Raw genomic sequence first — 16,603 nt, forward strand, 5'->3', positions numbered from 1 at the left:
TGTGTGAGCAGGGAACAGGGAATGTCCTGGAGTTGGACTGCACCGGTTTGGGATGGGAAAGAAAGCGAGGATGGAGCTTTGCTTCCTTAGGAATGTTGTGTATCCACTGAAATTACAGAATCAGAGTGGTTTGGGTTGGAAAGGACATTAAAAATCACCTGGCTCCACCCCCATGCCTTGGACAGGGATACCTAGGGGTCTGTCTGTCCCCAGCCTGAGGCTGGCAGAGGTAAAGGCCTCAGCATCATCCAGATCTCTGGCTCTCAGAGAAGAGCAAAGGAGGTGCCAAGTGTCCCAAAAACCTTTGTACCCCATCCGTGGGTGTCCAGGGGTGAGCACAGCAGCCCAAAGGGAAGGAGAAATGGGAAACAAAAGGGAAGGAAGCACAAGGCCAACACTCCAGACAGCTGCTCAGCCCACGGCACCTCTTACACATCACGAGTGCTGGCCCCGCTCCTCAGCAGGGTTAAACCCACCCCATGCTCCTCGGGGGGTGGGGGGGTGCTCTTTTTTGGGTGCTTTAGAGTTTTTTGGGAGTGAAATTCCTTAAAAGTTCAGCAGCACAGGGGTTTTGTTTCCTATCAAGGAGCCTTTGAGATGCAGAACAGCTTGGACTCCTCGCAGGGGGATTTGTGGTTGAAAGGTCAAAGCTGTTTCTGGTTCCCCTTATCAGCCTTGGCCGAGCACGAAGGAAGTGAAGGAAACCTTTGGGTCGGGTCAGGGAGGTCACGGCGGGGACAGAGCACGGGGCACCGGGGATCCGGAGACGAGGCGCCAATGGCAGAAGGCTGGAGAAAGCCAGGAGTCAGGAATTCCGACTCTGTCCCTGCAGCCAGGCCAGATAGGGGAAGGCATCCCCACAGACCCGTCTGCTGTGGGACACAGCGCTTTGGGGACACCATGGCCCAACGAGGATTTGGCCTCTGCAGTCACAGAGTTGTCACCAGGAGTGGCCACTGAGTTCTCTGGACATGTTCCATGTCCCTCCCAGCACTGCTGGGTTTGGTTTGGCTCATACATTGACACAGATGAGGATCCACGCTGGGTTTTGGGACTCGTCCAGGGCTCTGCAGGAGCACGGAGCTGGGCAGAGAAGGCAGAAGCAGTGTCCAAGGCTTCCTGAGTTTGACCAGTCCTGAGGGACAAGGTCTCCACACAATGTGTGTCCCATGGGACCACCTTGGCCTTAAACCCAAATAACTCAGAGCAGAAGCATCCTCCAACCCAAGCAAAGCTGCAATGCTTCTGGGCTCAGCTCTTGCCTAGCCCTGTCTTGCTCACAGCCTTCATCCTCCTCTTTCCATCCATCCATCATCCATCCATCCATCCATCATCCATCCACCCATCCACCCATCCATCCATCATCCGTCATCCATCATCCATCATCCATCATCCATTCATTCTCCATCCATCCATCCATCCATCCATCCATCCATCCATCTATCCATCATCCATCCATCCAATCATCCATCCATCCATCCATCTATCCATCATCCATCATCCATCATCCATCATCCATTCATTCTCCATCCACCCATCCATCCATCCATCCATCCATCCATCCATCATCCATCCATCCAATCATCCATCCATCCATCCATCTATCCATCATCCATCATCCATCATCCATCATCCATTCATTATCCATCCATCCATCCATCCATCATCCATCCATCCATCCATCCATCCATCCATCCATCATCCATCCATCATCCATCCATCCATCCATCCATCCATCATCCATCCATCCATCCATCCATCCATCCATCCATCCATCCATCATCCATCCATCATCCATCCATCCATCCATCCATCCATCATCCATCCATCCATCCATCCATCCATCATCCATCCATCATCCATCCATCCATCCATCCATCATCCATCCATCCATCCATCCATCCATCCATCCATCCATCATCCATCCATCATCCATCCATCCTTCATCCAAGCATCCAGTGCTTTGAGTTGTTGGACACTTCCATGTCCCCTTTCCTGGCTCCTTCCTGCTCCTCACTCACCTTGGCAGAACCAACCCATCCCCGCTGGGATCTAGGGCAGATGAAAGCAGTCAGTGGGAAGGAAGAACCCCTGGCAGCCCATCTGGGTTTTGCACAGCTCCCGTGGTGCTCCCGGCGCTGTCACCTCTCATTCATCCTGACAGGCACAGACATCACCACCAGCCCGATCCCTTGAAGTCCTGATGTGGACAATCCTGTTATGAGAAAACAAGAGCTCCTGCTGATGTGCCTGTGGGGAAAGCAGAATGTTCTGCAAAGCTGGGAGGAGTGGGAAGCACATGGGAAGGAGGGAAACACTCCCTGGGATGCTTGAAGGGGTTCCTGGGGGTCACTCTCCCATTCCCTGGTTTCCTCCAGGTGTAAAGCCAGCCAAACATTCCCAGTCCACCAATAAACCAGCCAAGGGAGAACTGGGGGGTATTTGCAACCCTTAACACCCATGCCACAGCCACGTGCCTCAGTTTCCCCTTGGAAAAAGGAGCGTTCTGTCCCCTGGTGTTGGCTCCATGATGGGACCGTGAGGATAAGGACACATCCACCCACCAGCCTGAAACGATGGAGAATCCGTGTGTGCTCCATTCCACGCCTGCCTGGAAGCAGGAGTAGTGGGAAAACACAGCTCTGCCCCTGCAGAGCCCCGGGACGGCTCCTTCCCCCGCCACCAGCCACCAAAAAAATCCCGATTACTTTCAGGTGTCGGCTGGTTAATAAAATCAATCTTCCCTCTAGGAAAAAGGAGGTGTGCAGGGGGGGAATGTTTTTTTTCCAAAGGCTAAACACAAACCAGAAGGCAGCAGACTCCAGAGTGCTGGCTCCACTGTCCTTTCAGGACACACTTGGAGACACTCGGCTTCATTTCTTCCCTCTTGTTTCACCCCAAGAAAAAAATCTTCCTTAATTTTTAGGAGCTGCTTTGAATTTATCCCAGGAATCCCAAGGTGATGCCATCCCACCAGCTCAACCCCGGGGAGTTCCTCACATTGCTGTTTGTTACAGACTTTCCGGAGAAAACTTTTTCTTTCCGTGCAATAAATTTTCCACTTATATTTTTAAGGGAAGAAAATGTTTCTCGGTGCTTTTGCTGCCTCTCTGTCGGGAATGATTACTCCCAGATTTATTGGGATTTGCAAAGGAGGCAGCGATACCTGGGATCTTCGAAACTTGCCGGGATAATGATGCAGGCAGAGCTTGCCAGCCTCAGATCTGATTTATGGAGCAAGATTTCATCCGTCCCGGTGCGTATAATTTACTGGGATCTGGAAGTGGCTCATTAGGGAATGGGGTGAATAAATCCATCAATCCCCCGGGGAGGGGAAGGGCTTTGTCCAGCTCTGCTTGCTCAGGGGAAATTGGGGTTTTCCTTGGTGGCAGCTGGATTGAGAGCGGGGCCCTCGCCGGAGCGATCTGGGATCCCTGGCACAGCACGGGGGAAATGAATCCTCAGGGTGGGGGAATCATCCTGGAGTATCCCCAGGGACAGTGAGGGTCCTGCTCCCCATGGGTGGGAATCAGGGGGTGCTGAACCCCCAGCTCCACGGATCCCAACCCAGCAGGGGAAGCCGGAGCCAGACGCGTTCTCTCCTCCAAAGCTGATTTCTGGAAGGGCTCGGGTTTATTCCCGATCCCTCCTGGGATCACGGGCTTGTTTCAGTCACTGCACAGCCATGAGCTGAATTTGCCCCAACCCCCCCAAATCATCACCTCTTCTTTGCTTCCCCCCCCCCCCCCCCCCACTCCCACCATTTTCCAGATTAAACTCAAACTCTGCCCGGGCTGATCACATGGAAACTCAGAATAATGGAGCCCAGAGCAAGAGGCACAGCCCAGCCCTGCACTAATGATGGGAATCAATTAATTTATTCCCCTCAGGGAATAAATTCCCCCCCACTCCCTGGGAACTAATTCCCCCAAGCCAGGCTGTTGTACATCCTTTAGGAAGCGTAAATCCACATAACACCCAAATTGCTCTGATTTACACCCATTTCTCCAGCTGCCGTGTTAATCCAGGGGCCGGATCCTGCTCCTGGTTCTGTAGATCTTAAATCCAAAGTGATCCCACTTAATTTAATGCCAATATTTGAGACTTACAACCCTTAACAGGTTAAAATTTAAAAAAAAAAACCAACCTCAAAGGGATTCAAATCCTAGCACTTCCCAGCAAAGCAAATATTGCAATAAATTCATTTCAATCACAGACAGAATAAATTCCCTTTAATCCGCAGCTGTTTTCCCGATTTTCCAAGCACTATCAGGTTTTTAGGAGTCAAAAGAATAATTTTGCTCCCAGTTCCACAGCTTTTATTGGGATTAATGGTATAAACACTCTTCCAGCCCAGCATCTCTCCTGAATCCCACCCACTGCCAGCTCAGCTCGCTGCCGCTTCCAGGCTTCACTTCCACCTTTTTTTTTATATATAATATATATTTTTGGAGCAACTGGAAGGAAAACAAGCCTGAATTTACCATCCTGAAGCACTTCCCAAAGCAGCCTGGAAATTCCCCACAGGGATGAAGCACAAATCTTTCTTTATTAAAGCAAAAATCCAGCACAGCATCGGGATGGCGATGGGAGAAGGGATCGCGGAATCCCCTCTGCCACCCGGTGTAAAATTGACTTTATGGGCCCAAATTACCCAGGGGTGGAATTCTCCCACTGCAAGCAGGAAGATGGATCCTCTTTTAAAGCAGCACAAGGAATTTAAAATTATTTATTCCTACAGCTCCTCAAAAGGCAACTAGATTAATTTATAAAAACTTGGAATTTTATCCAGCAGCAGCCAAAAAAAAAAAAAAAAATAGTTGTTTTGATACCGGTTGTAATCGGGGTAAAATAACGTTCATTTTTATTGTATTTTTCTTTTATTTCCTCCTAATCTTTCTCCTTGAAATGCAAAGGAAAAGTCCTTGAAAATCAAAGGAAAACTCCTTGAAATGCAGCAGAAAACGAAAGCGCCGAGCTCGGCGTTCCCGCCGGGGTGAATCCCGTCCCCGCCGTTTGTTTTCACGGAATTCAATTCCTCGATTGTTGTTGCCATCATTAATTTATGGCAAAATGCTGCTCCAGAGCCAGCAGCAGGGCGAGAACAGGAACAGCGAGGTTTCAACAGCACGAAAAACAACAAAGGAAAATCGCTAAAAATTGAATTTTTAAGAAATTCGCTATTTTCCTGGAAAAATTCCCTCCTTGCCAGGGCTGAGCGTGTCCATCTGTTACCCGTCCTTGCTGCAGCCACATGCTTCGTACATATAAACTACACGATCATAATGTATTTATACAAATTTAGGGATTTATGCAGTTATTTGCATGTGATTTCCACACGCTCTTCCTCGTCTTCCTGTCATCCACACATAAAATTCTGTGATTTTGGCGTCTGTGTGTTAACATGAACTAACATGTAAATACACTGGTCTGGGCAAAATTATTATTATATTTGCATAAGATTAATTTCTTAGGGAATATATCAGAATAGCTGTGTATATATATGGATATAAATATTTATATTTATATAAATAAGAATTAATATTTAAACATTATTCTATATAAATATGTATGTGTTAATATGGAATTACAGAATCACAGAATCATGGAAAGGTTTAAAGCTCACGTCACCCCCCCTGCCATGCCAGGGACACCTTCCACTATCTCAGGTTGCTCCTAGCCCTGTCCAGCCTGGCCTTAAAAGTTTCCTGGGATGGAAAAATATTAAAAACATATAAAATTTTAAAATTACATAATTAATATTTTATAATTAACGCAACATAAACTAGTATTTATAATAATATATTGTATCAATAATAATATGTAATCTACATAGATCTATAAAAATATATAATATTTATAGCTAATATTAATATATTGGATTAACATATTTTATAATATAATATTAATATCTAATTTCTATCTAAATTGCATCTCTAAATCTATTCACATGCCTGTAAAACACGTGTGTGACCCGGGGGCATGGCGATTCCCCGTGGGTGGATATTTGTGTTTGTACTTTGGCTTTTGGGAGATCTGGAGTCAGGATCACTCCCTGCAACAGCAAATCCAGCCCGGCTCTGTGATCCCGATGTGTTTCCGGTTCCAGCTCCCACTGCCTCGCACAAAACACGGTTGTGACCAGCAAGGGATTTTATTTCTCCCTATATAAAATTATATATATAAATTACTTTATTATTTCCCCGGGGAAATTAAGTAATTTTTCCTACCACCAATATGCACATTCCTGAACAAAATCCAAGCGTGGCTTGGGACGAGGCTCTGCAGCAAGCTGATGAGGAATCAGAGGGTTTGGGGGATATTTTTGGTTTTGGGGATATTTGGGAGGTGCAGAGGGACAGAGAGCCAGGATGGAGCTGCAGCTTTAGGGAGAACAGAAGCTGAGGAAGGGCAGAGATTCCCTGCGGTGCCCGGGGCCGGGATGGGTGTCCTGTGACAGAGAGGGGCAGGGACGGGCCCAGACAAAGCCGAGGATCCCTCTGGCACCCCCGGGATGGATACCCCGGGATGGTGCCCAAAGGGATGGATACCCCGGGATGGATACCCCGGGATGGTGCCCACAGGGATGGTGCCCACAGGGATGGTGCCCACAGGGATGGTGCCCACAGGGATGGATTTCCATAGGGATGGATCTCCACAGGGATGGTGCCCACAGGGATGGTGCCCACAGGGATGGATTTCCATAGGGATGGTACCCACAGGGATGGGTACCCACCGGGATGGATACCCCGGGATGGTGCCCACAGGGATGGATTTCCACAGGGATGGATGCCCACAGGGATGGTACCCACAGGGATGGTACCCACAGGGATGGATTTCCATAGGGATGGTACCCACAGGGATGGGTACCCACCGGGATGGATACCCCGGGATGGTACCCACAAGGATTGATTTCCACAGGGATCCCTTCTGGGAGCACGGAAAGGTCCTGGAGCAGTCCAGGCTTGGAACAAGAGCAGAAGAGCAGGAGCGTGGCCCGCTGGGTCCTGGCTGGATCCCACATCTTCCTCAGGCAAGGGAAGGACCCCATGGGCATCCCCAAAATGCCCGTCCCTTAAAGGACAGAGGGAATGGCCTTTGTTTTGCCGTTCCAGATCCTTTTGCCCACACATGGTGCTTCCCCACTCTGAGAAGAAACAGGAATATTTTGCCTGGGATTGAGAGGAGCAGCAGAGCTGGAGATCATCCTCCAAGCCCTGCTCCAAGCTCGGTCAGGAAACATCCAACAGAGCCAGGAATGCTGCGGGTGGGAGAGGCCATCAGTGCCTGATCACCCCTCGGACAGTTGTCCCCAGATTGTCCCTTCTGTCATCACCCTGAAGCTCTTGTACCACGCTGGGCTGAACCGAGCTGCCTCCCTGCTCTCCAGAGGAATCCACAGCTTTTCCTCCACAGGCTCCCAGAATGGGTTTATTCCCAAACTTCCAAAATAATAAAACCCAACTGCCCTCGAGCAAAAGCTGGACCTGGGTGTCGGCTGCTGATCCCTCAGGCTGGGAGGGAAAGTGTGACCTTGGGGAAGGAGAAGGCTGTGCACCACGCACTGCTCCATCCCCCGCCAGCATTCCCGAGGCTCTGGGTAACGCCGCGAAGTCTTGGCTGTGAAGGGATGGATGTTCCTACAAACCACAGAGCTCTGCAAACCCTCCCGGCCCCTGCAGAGCTCTTCTGCGACATCCCGCGGTCCCAGGGGAGGAGAGGCAGCGCTCTGGGATGGCTGCAGACAGACGGGAGAGCAAATGGGATGTGAAGAGGAAGGAAAAAAATCCTCCCAGCAAGCAAGAGACAAAGCAAAACCAGCCTTTTCAGACAGAGGATCCCATCAGAGTCCTCCTGCCACTCCTGGTGGCTCTCTGGTGAGGATCACTTGGTGGAAGATCCAATTAAAATTGGGCCACAAAAGGTTATTTCAATCCAAGAGTTGGCCCAGCAGCTCTTCTTCCCCTTACGGAGATGGAGTCAGACACTGTGACGTTGTGAAAAGTTTCTCCTGGAAGCTTTTCAAGTTGGTGGGATAATTCTTTGCCCAAAAATAAGCTGATCCATGGAAAATTATGGAAAATGAACCCCAGCCAGTGTCAGGAGCAGCTCAGGGACTTCCCCACTCCAGTCACTCCCACACTGGCACCCACCCATGGAAGGAGCAACCACTTTTCAGCCTTTTCCCTGACCCCAAAACATACATTCCCAAATCCAGGAGAACGAGGCACCCTGCTCTGGCTCTACACACAGGAAAGAACAGGGCAGAGGGTTGGTGACAGGTTCAGAAGAAGATCCTGGGGGTCCTGGTCCCCATCCCTGCCCACTGGAAGAACCAAATTTCTCAGCAGCTTCAGGAATGAACATAAACACCCCAAAATCTCACAAACTTCATGCTGCCTTCAGCTCCAAGCACCCCAAACCCGACCTGCCCAAGACCTCTCCACTTGCCCACAAGGGTCCCAGCAATCTCTCCATCCTGGAAAACCAGCACATCCTAAACCAGCCTGTCTGTTCCAGCACACGTGGGTAGACTCATCCCTCTGCTATTAAATTCCTTTCAATGCCAGCAGTAAAACTGTGAGAGCAACCTTAAAACTAATAAGCCTTTCCAGGAGTTATGTTTAATAATATTTAATGACCTGTTGTGAGCCAGAGGCCTCCTAGTCCCTATTTAGCCATAATTTACAGCACCCTGCCAGCTGTGGATAGTCAAACAGGGAAAACCCCAGCAGTCCAAGCTGCTGCAAAGGGAAAGAGTCAGGGAAGGCTGGGGGATGCACAGGGAGCATCGTGGGCATCAAAAGGGTGGGAAAGGAGGGGGCATCACATGCTCAGACCTCTCTGTGCAGAGCCAGCCCCCCACAGGATTCTGAAAGAATAATTTTGAGCCCAGGATCGCCACCCAGCATTTTCTCACAAGTGCAGTTTCCCTGAACAGGGGCTGGAAAATCCAGTCGTGATTTACACCACAAATCCATCACTCCTGCAGTAACAACAGCTTTTCCAATGACCAAACAACACATCAATCCTCAGCCCCTGCCAGGACACAGAAGTGACATATTTATATCACAAACTCTTTGAAATGAGATTTTCTTGTGATTACAGATTTTCACTGTGCCTAGATAATGAAGTCCTGCCCCGGTACCAATAAAAGCAATCATGTTATTTATAGTCGGTGTTATCCCCTTGTTCCGCTATCTAACATCACACATCTGGGATCTGCCAGGTTCCTCTCCACCTCTTTTTGCTGCTCACATGCAGCTCATCCCCTCCCTACAACCCCCACACCTGCAGGTTATCTCTTCATAGACCTGGAGCAAGGAGTGGTGCCCAAGAATGAACCCAAAGTGTTGTGCACAGGGAAAAACAGCAAATGGAGGGGAAAAACTTCACCCCTCAGCCCAGATTTCCACTTAGTTCTCCAGGCCTCTTATTTAACTCCCTCTCCAAGCCTTTGAATTCCGGCTCATTCCCCTCATTTTGTACACAAACACCCCCAAAGCTGTAGCCTCCCCCAGCCAAGCCAAACCTCCAGCCCTGGGGAGCAGAGGAGTAAAATGCAGGGAAAAAAAGGGGAATAAAGAAGTCCAGGCAAGCTCTGATCCACACCAGTACCTGATGCCAAAGCCAGACTCAGGATGCTGGGCTGAGGGGATCCAAATCCTGGGGTGTGGAAGCATCAACAGGGACACGTGGGGAGCAGGATAGGATCCCCTCGGTGCTGGGAGCAAGCACCACCCACGGCAGGGCCTGCTCCAGGGACACTGCGGGATCCTGGATCCCATATCCTGGGGTCACCATCATCTCTGCATCCCTTGTCCTAGAGTCACCATCATCCCTGAATCAACTTGTGCCAGGCCTCAGCCCTGGTTCTGGGGCGGGAAAGGCTACAAATGGGTTCTGTAGGGCTGGTGAAGGGGAGAATAAACCCAGAGAGTGTCAAGGAAATGGAAGTTTCTCCCCTGCCTGGTATTTCTTGCTGCTATCAGCAGTGAGGGAAGAAGTTTGAAATCAAAGAAGTGCCCTGGGCATTTCCTGTAGCTGGGAGACACTGGGAGCACGAGGAGGGGGGAGCACGGTTCCCCCTGCGGCCCCTGCCTTGAGGATGAAGGGATCCGACCCACTCGGGAAAGTGTCCCCTGCGGGGGGAGGATTTGGGATTAGAGGGTTAACGAAGCGGCTGGGAGGACGCACGTGACTGGCTGTGGAGTGGGGGGGGGGGGGGGGTGTGCGGGCTGGGGGGGCTGCGGGCCGATCCCTCCCTCCCCATCGCCCCCCGTCCCCCTCCTCCCGGTGCCCCGCACAAAATCCGCTCCCGCGGACCTTCCCCGTCCCCTCCAACCTGCGCCATGGACGCACCGGGCTGCCCGGCCTTCCCCCCGCCTCGCCGGGCCGGGGGTCCCCCGGGGGTCCCCCGGACTCCCACCGCCTTCGCCCTCGGTCCGCCGGGACCCCACCGGCGGCCGCCGCCGCTCAGCCCCCGGCCCGGCCGCTGCCCGCCGCTCCGGGCAGAGCCTCGGTACCTGGGGGTCGCCAGCCCGGGCCCCCCCGCCGTGGCCGTGCATGGGAAGCCCCTGTACCCGGCCGGGGCTGCAGGTACCAGGGGAGCGGCGGGTGGATGGGGGGGGCCGGGGCCGCCGACCCCTCCCGGCCCCTCCTGCTTCTCTTCCCCCCTCTCTGCCTCCCGCCCGCGGCCTCGCGTTCTGCCGGGAGCCCCAGCCCTGACCCCTCCAAGAGCGTCATTTCACCGACGCGCTCTCCCGGGCTTCTCCCAGGCGGCCAATGTCGCGATATGGCCCCGTCGGAGACCACCGGTGCGTCCCCCGACGGGAGCGGGAGCCGGCACGGGCCGGTGCCGCCGAGCGTCGCGACAGAGACCGGGGTGTCCGGGACGGTTCCCATTCAGAAACACGGGGGGAAGAGGGGAAAAAAGGCGGCGGGAGAGACCCGGCCCCGCTGCCGCGACGGCGGGGACCGGCCCGGGGTGGGGAGCGGAGGCTCCCGTTACTGGGGATGGAGAACGGCCGCGCTCCCCGGAGGAGGCTGGAAAGTCGCGACCGGCCGCCGACTCCGGTCCCCGGCCCCCACCGGGCAGGACCGGCGGCAGCAGCCGCGGTGCGGCCGCACGGACCGGCCCGGGGCTCCGGGGGAGGCCGGACTGCGGGGCTGGCAGCGCAGCCCCCTCCCCGGTGCCCGCTCCGCAGCTCCAGCGCTCCCGGTTCCCTGGGGCTCCCCGGTGCCCGCTCCGCAGCTCCAGCGCTCCCGGTTCCCTGGGGCTCCCCGGTGCCCGCTCCGGGATAAGAGTGCTCTGGTTCCGGGCTCCGGCGCCCCCAGGTCTCCCCGGTACCCATGTCCAGAGCTCCAGAGCAGCCGGTTCCCCTTGGCCCGGGTGGCCCGGGGCTCCGCACCCTTCTCCAGGCTCGGACAGGACCAGGCTCATTCCCGGGGTTGTCCCGCGGTTCCTTTGCGCTTTCCCAGCCGGGCCCGTCGGGGGCTCCCTCCGGGACTCCCACTTTTGCTTTAATATAAGAAACAAAAGGCAGCGCCGCAGGAGCAATGGGAACCAGGTGGGACCCAGCAAAGCCGTCTCGGGGAACAGGTAGAAAAAGCCTCGGGAAGTGCCGGGAAAAGCCGGCAGGGAACCCCGGGATAGTCCCGGCCGCGGCGCTTACCTGCTCCGGCTGCGGCGGGGGATGCTGCCGTTCCACGGGTGATCCCCCCGCTTCCTGGGAGTCCTTTCCATGCCCCCATCCCTTCACTAATGATCCTTTGGAATTCCTTCCCTTCCCCATTATCCCAGGAATTGTACAGCTGTTTCCCAGCTGCCGCCTTCCCCAGCGCCGCCGAATCTTTTGGGGGGTGTCAGTTTAGGGAGGAGTGGGAGAAAAATTTCTGTATCTTCCCTTTGTCCCCCAGTGCCGCTGTGTTTATTTAGTTACGTGCTTGTATCTTGCGCCTTCCTGCTTTTTCCTTCTTTCGGGCTATTTATTTATTTGTCTCCAACGCCAAAACCTGCGGGTCACTCGGAAACGCGCTGCATTGCCTTTGAAAAATGGGGAAAAAACTCAAACTCGATGCTTTATGCAGCAGCATTTTATTTTGGTCATTTTTTTTCCCCTTAATTTTGGTTATGTTTGGTTATATTTCTCTTTGGTGAGATTTGGTTTTGAATCATTAAAAGCCTCTGGCCCAGCAGCTGAGCCCTTTGGAGGCCAAAGCAGGGAGGAAATGGCAATTTGGTTTCATTCCTTTGCCGTTATCCATGACCAGACAGGTCAGTACTGAGAGGAATGAGGAGCAATCACCCCCCAAACACCACCCCCCCCCCAATTACAATTTCTTATTAATTCAAAGCAGCTGGATCTGGGCTTGGCAGCTCCATAGCCCCAAATTGCCTTAATTAGAAAACAACCAAAAATCAAAACCGAAAGGCTTGAAAAGGCCTTAGCGGGGGCTGTTTTAGGGGCTGCAGAGCCCCGGGTGGGTCTACAGCATGGGGACCCCATTTCCCCGCTCTCTTGGGCTGTGCTGGTTAATGGGCTGGGAAGGATGATCCATCCCAAAGGAGACATTTCCCCCTCCTGGCCGTGGGTCTGATCCTGCTTCTCTGAGGGAGCCAGTGGTCCCCACCTGCAGAAACCCTGAATCTCTGGAGCTGGTGACTGGGGTGGGATCAGGGCAAACCCAGCGTTTTTAGGTTGTCCCTTCCCAGGTGACACCTCTGTGTCCCCTCAGCAGACAGGGGACCCCAAGGCACCCCTCCCCATCTGTTAATTCCCCGCTCACTTCTCCTTTCCCTGGCTCAGCCTATTGGAGTCCCAACACCTGGAATCATCTGGAGGTGCCAAGCTCTCTGTGTCCCCATGTGGGGACAAACAACCCTCCTGGGGGTACAGAGGTGGCCCCCAAAACGTGTGGCAGGGATTTTCCTCCTTGATCCCATTCCATCATCCACCCCAGTGATGCAGCAGCACCGATATGGGGGGGAACCCCCAGGTTTCTTGCTCTGGTCCCAGAGGAGGGTGAGAAAGGGGAGCTTTTTTTCAGGAAAAAAAAAGAAAAAAAAACAGGACGGGATTTTTTAGTCCTTTCTATGTGTTTCCCAGTACTGCAGCTGCAGGGCACTGCTGCCTCAGGGGCACAGAGCTCCCCCTGAACTCTCTGAGGTGCAGGGGGATGGATACAGCCGAGCCAGGGTGGGTTTGGGGTCACTGGTGGGCTTTGTTGACTCTGCTCTGGGCTCTGAGCCGGGTGGAGGCACCAGCCTGTGAGGGAAGGGAGTGGGAGGAGAGGGATGAGAAGAGTGGAGCAGAACTGTCTGCAAAAAACCCTGTGCCCACCTCCTCTGCCCCCTCCCTATGCACTTGCAGCACCCCAGTGGGACCCTGAGCACCCGCTGCTCCAGCCAGGTTTTCCCCACCCTCCAGAAGCTTTTCTTGCCCACAGCTCCCACAATGAGCATGGATCCCACACGGAATTTCCCCTCCTCAGGGATGGAGTTGCTCTGCTGCATGTCCATGCTGAGCCCTTTCTCCTGGGGCAGTACCTCGACATCCCCTGGGGGTTGGGATGGGATGGGATGGGATGGGATGGGATGGGATGGGATGGGATGGGATGGGATGGGATGGGATGGGGCACAGACCGTTCTGGGCTTCCTTTCCTCTGTCTTTGTTTACAGCCCCTGGTGCTGTGCCTCTCCCCCCACCAGGTGAGAAGGGCTGCAAAGGTGGGTTCCAGGCAATTCCTGCAGCCTGCAGGGTCCCCCTGAAAGCTCCAGAGGACTTGGGGTGCCCACTGGCAGCACCCCTGGGCAGCCTCCGGGACCATGGAATCTCTGAGCTCCCCGAGCCCCTGGGCAAGAGCAAGAGCAAGAAGCGGAGGAACAGGACGACCTTCAGCACGTTCCAGCTGGAGGAGCTGGAGAAGGTTTTCCAGAAGACACATTACCCTGATGTCTATGCCCGGGAGCAGCTGGCACTGCGCACAGATCTGACCGAAGCCAGGGTGCAGGTATGGGCACAGAGGGATGGGCATGGACACCCTGGGGGCTGCCAGGAGGGGGGATTCCCCTGTCTGCAAGGTGATGCTGAGATAGAAGCTGGTTTTCCCATGAATATGCTAAATCCCAGATGGAAAATCTCGGGCTGTGCACACTCTGCACCCGCTGCTGTGGGTATTGGTTGTACCTGAACTCTCCGCATTTTCCCCCTGGACAAGCACCCAAAAGGTGGGAAGAGCCAAAATTTGGGAGGCCAGTGACAATCACGCCCCTCAGAATGTCCTAATCGTGATGCCCCCCATGCATCCATCATTCCCTGCCCTCCTCCCTAGCTCAGGAGAGGAATCTCTGGGAGCCCCGTGTGGATGGGCCTGGGGTGGCACACGCTGGGACGTGGGGCAGGACGAGGCCGATCCTCAGCCCTCGGCTCTGCTGGGAGCTGCTTCCAGAGGTGTCTCCATGCGGTTTCAAGTTCCAAGTGGGAAGAGGCAGCTGGAGGGTGCTCCCAGCAGGGAGGAAATGCAGGTGGAGAGTAAGGAACCGAGCAGGGAGCACCCGCTGGGAGCCTGGGAGCTGCTATCCCCAGGAGCAGCAATGGGGACAAGACACAGGCAGGTGAAGTGTCCCCCGAGCCTGCACCCACCCAGTGCCCACCGGAGCCTCTGAACCCAGATTTGGGGTGGACTGAGATGAAACCACCTGTAGCCGCGAGAGCCTCAATCCAAATATCCCGGTAGCGCATCCTCCTCTCCAGGAGGTGCTGCTGGAATTGTCCCCACCCCAGCACGGAGGGAACGTGCAGATGGGACATCAGCACCCAAAAAACCTCGTTCTGCAGCAACATCTGGGATAAACAAGTCCCAGAAGCACCAGGGAGGGGAAAGGATCATGCACGGAGCAGGACTGATCAATTTTGGAGCGGGACAAGATATTCCTGCTGTTGGTAAAGGCCAGGGCTCTAACGCTGAGCACGGAGCAGCTTCTTCGGCTCGGCTCCGGCTCTCTGGAATGCTGGGGCACCGTGTCCGGCCTTTCCCTGCCGGGGAGGAGCGTGGACCTCGGCAGGAGGCTGCAGCGGGCAGGGGAAGGGTCCCCGCACCTCAGCCCTCTCCTCCATCCCCCAGGTTTGGTTCCAGAACCGCCGGGCCAAGTGGAGGAAACGGGAACGCTACGGGAAAATCCAGGAGGTGAGAGGTGCCACGGGAACTGCTCCAGCCCTGGGTCCCCCCAATCCCAGGGAGAGTGGGATCATAGGTGGGATAAGAGGAATCCTGAAGAGGGGGGAGTGGGATCTATGGCAGAATGTAAGGTAACTGAGCAGGGTGTGATGTCCCCACCCTCATTTTAGGCTTTGTTGTTGTTGTTATTTCAGCTGCAGAACAACCTGTGGCCGAGCCCTGGGAGCCCCCCAGGGCTGCTGCCCCCCGAGAGCATCCCATCCCCCTGCATGTCCCCATACCCCCCTGCTCCCAGCAATGGCTTCGTGGGCATCCCTGCTTCCCCGGGCCCCCACCCCGGCATCAACAGCCTCTACTCCCTGCACGGGCTGCCCCCCCCGGCCCTGGCCCCCCACCCGTTCGAGCCGCCCCCCCAACACGACTACAAGGCGCCCACCCTGATGCCACTGAGGATGAAGGGCAAAGAGGGGGCCGGGAGCCTCCTGAATTGGGCCACATGATCCCCCTGCAGGATGGACACGGAGCCCTCATCCCCCCGGAGTGTATCCCCCCAGCCCCTCGGTACCAGGGAGTGGGGGCAGGGTGGTGGGGTCACCTTCACCCCGTCTCTGCACACCCCGAGCTCTCCCGCACCCCCCACCCCAGCTGAGAGGGGACAAAGGGGGGCTGTGGGGAGGAAAAACAGGTGCCCCCAAACCCAGGTCGCCCCAGCAGGACTGGCACTGGCAGCTCGGGACCCCAGAAATGGCTCCCCAAGCTGCCTGAGTCCTCCCAGCACCTTCAGTGACCGGGGTTTGATGAAGATTTTTGTTTCCTGACTCGGGCAGTGCCAGCCGTGGGTGCGGCTGGGGAGGAGACTGCCCATGGGGAGCTGAGGAGTTTTGGGGACAATTCTCTTCCCCCCCCACCCCAACTCAAATTTGGCCGCTCACCCCCGGCCTAGTGCAACCAGCAACGGCAGAAATTGGGTCTAGCTCTCCCAGTCTCATACTGGGAAGAGTGGCTGGACTGGGACAGCCGCTGGTGCTCGGGGGTACTGCGGGCAGAGCCAAGGAGCCCCAGAGCTCCTCCCTGGAACATCGCAGCTCGTTCTGCTCCCTCTTGGAGGGGAAATAAGGCCCTGGGATGGGTAATAAATCCATGATGCGGGGGCTACCAGGATAAAGCACCCCAAATTGAAGGCTGTTTCCCTGTGGGGGGGGTGACCCTGATACCCCTCGGGAAGGTTTTAATCCCAGCAGGTGGGAACCCTCCCAGGTGCTCCAGCTGGGGTGTTGGGGGCACCACTGGTCGATTTTGGGGGGGCAGCAGGGGACTGGCATTTTGCAGGGTCCTGCATGTTACTGCTGGTACCTGCATGGCCAGTCTTGGGGGAGGGTGGCACCTCATTGTACCCAACGTGCTTCATCTGCTCTGGGGTCTC

General features: G+C 54.8%; 1 protein-coding gene across 1 annotated transcript; it reads left to right on the forward strand.

Annotated features, from left to right (window-relative positions):
* The first annotated feature begins 10,352 nt into the window (after positions 1–10,352).
* Positions 10,353–15,680, forward strand: ALX3 (ALX homeobox 3). Its single transcript, XM_062509425.1, has 4 exons — positions 10,353–10,599; positions 13,712–14,013; positions 15,127–15,189; positions 15,375–15,680. The coding sequence occupies exons 1-4, from the start codon at positions 10,353–10,355 to the stop codon at positions 15,678–15,680; spliced, it is 918 nt and encodes a 305-aa protein (XP_062365409.1).
* The last annotated feature ends 923 nt before the right edge of the window (positions 15,681–16,603 follow it).

Source organism: Cinclus cinclus, chromosome 27, assembly GCF_963662255.1.
Source record: "Cinclus cinclus chromosome 27, bCinCin1.1, whole genome shotgun sequence".
NCBI lineage: Eukaryota > Metazoa > Chordata > Aves > Passeriformes > Cinclidae > Cinclus > Cinclus cinclus.

Excerpts from the sequence above, each read along its gene's own strand:
- ALX3 (XM_062509425.1), top strand. The coding sequence starts at position 10,353 with ATGGACGCACCGGGCTGCCCGGCCTTCCCCCCGCCTCGCCGGGCCGGG. Across the intron at positions 10,600-13,711 it reads GTACCCGGCCGGGGCTGCAG|GTGAGAAGGGCTGCAAAGGT; the intron begins GTACCAGGGGAG and ends TCCCCCCACCAG. Across the intron at positions 15,190-15,374 it reads GCTACGGGAAAATCCAGGAG|CTGCAGAACAACCTGTGGCC; the intron begins GTGAGAGGTGCC and ends TTGTTATTTCAG.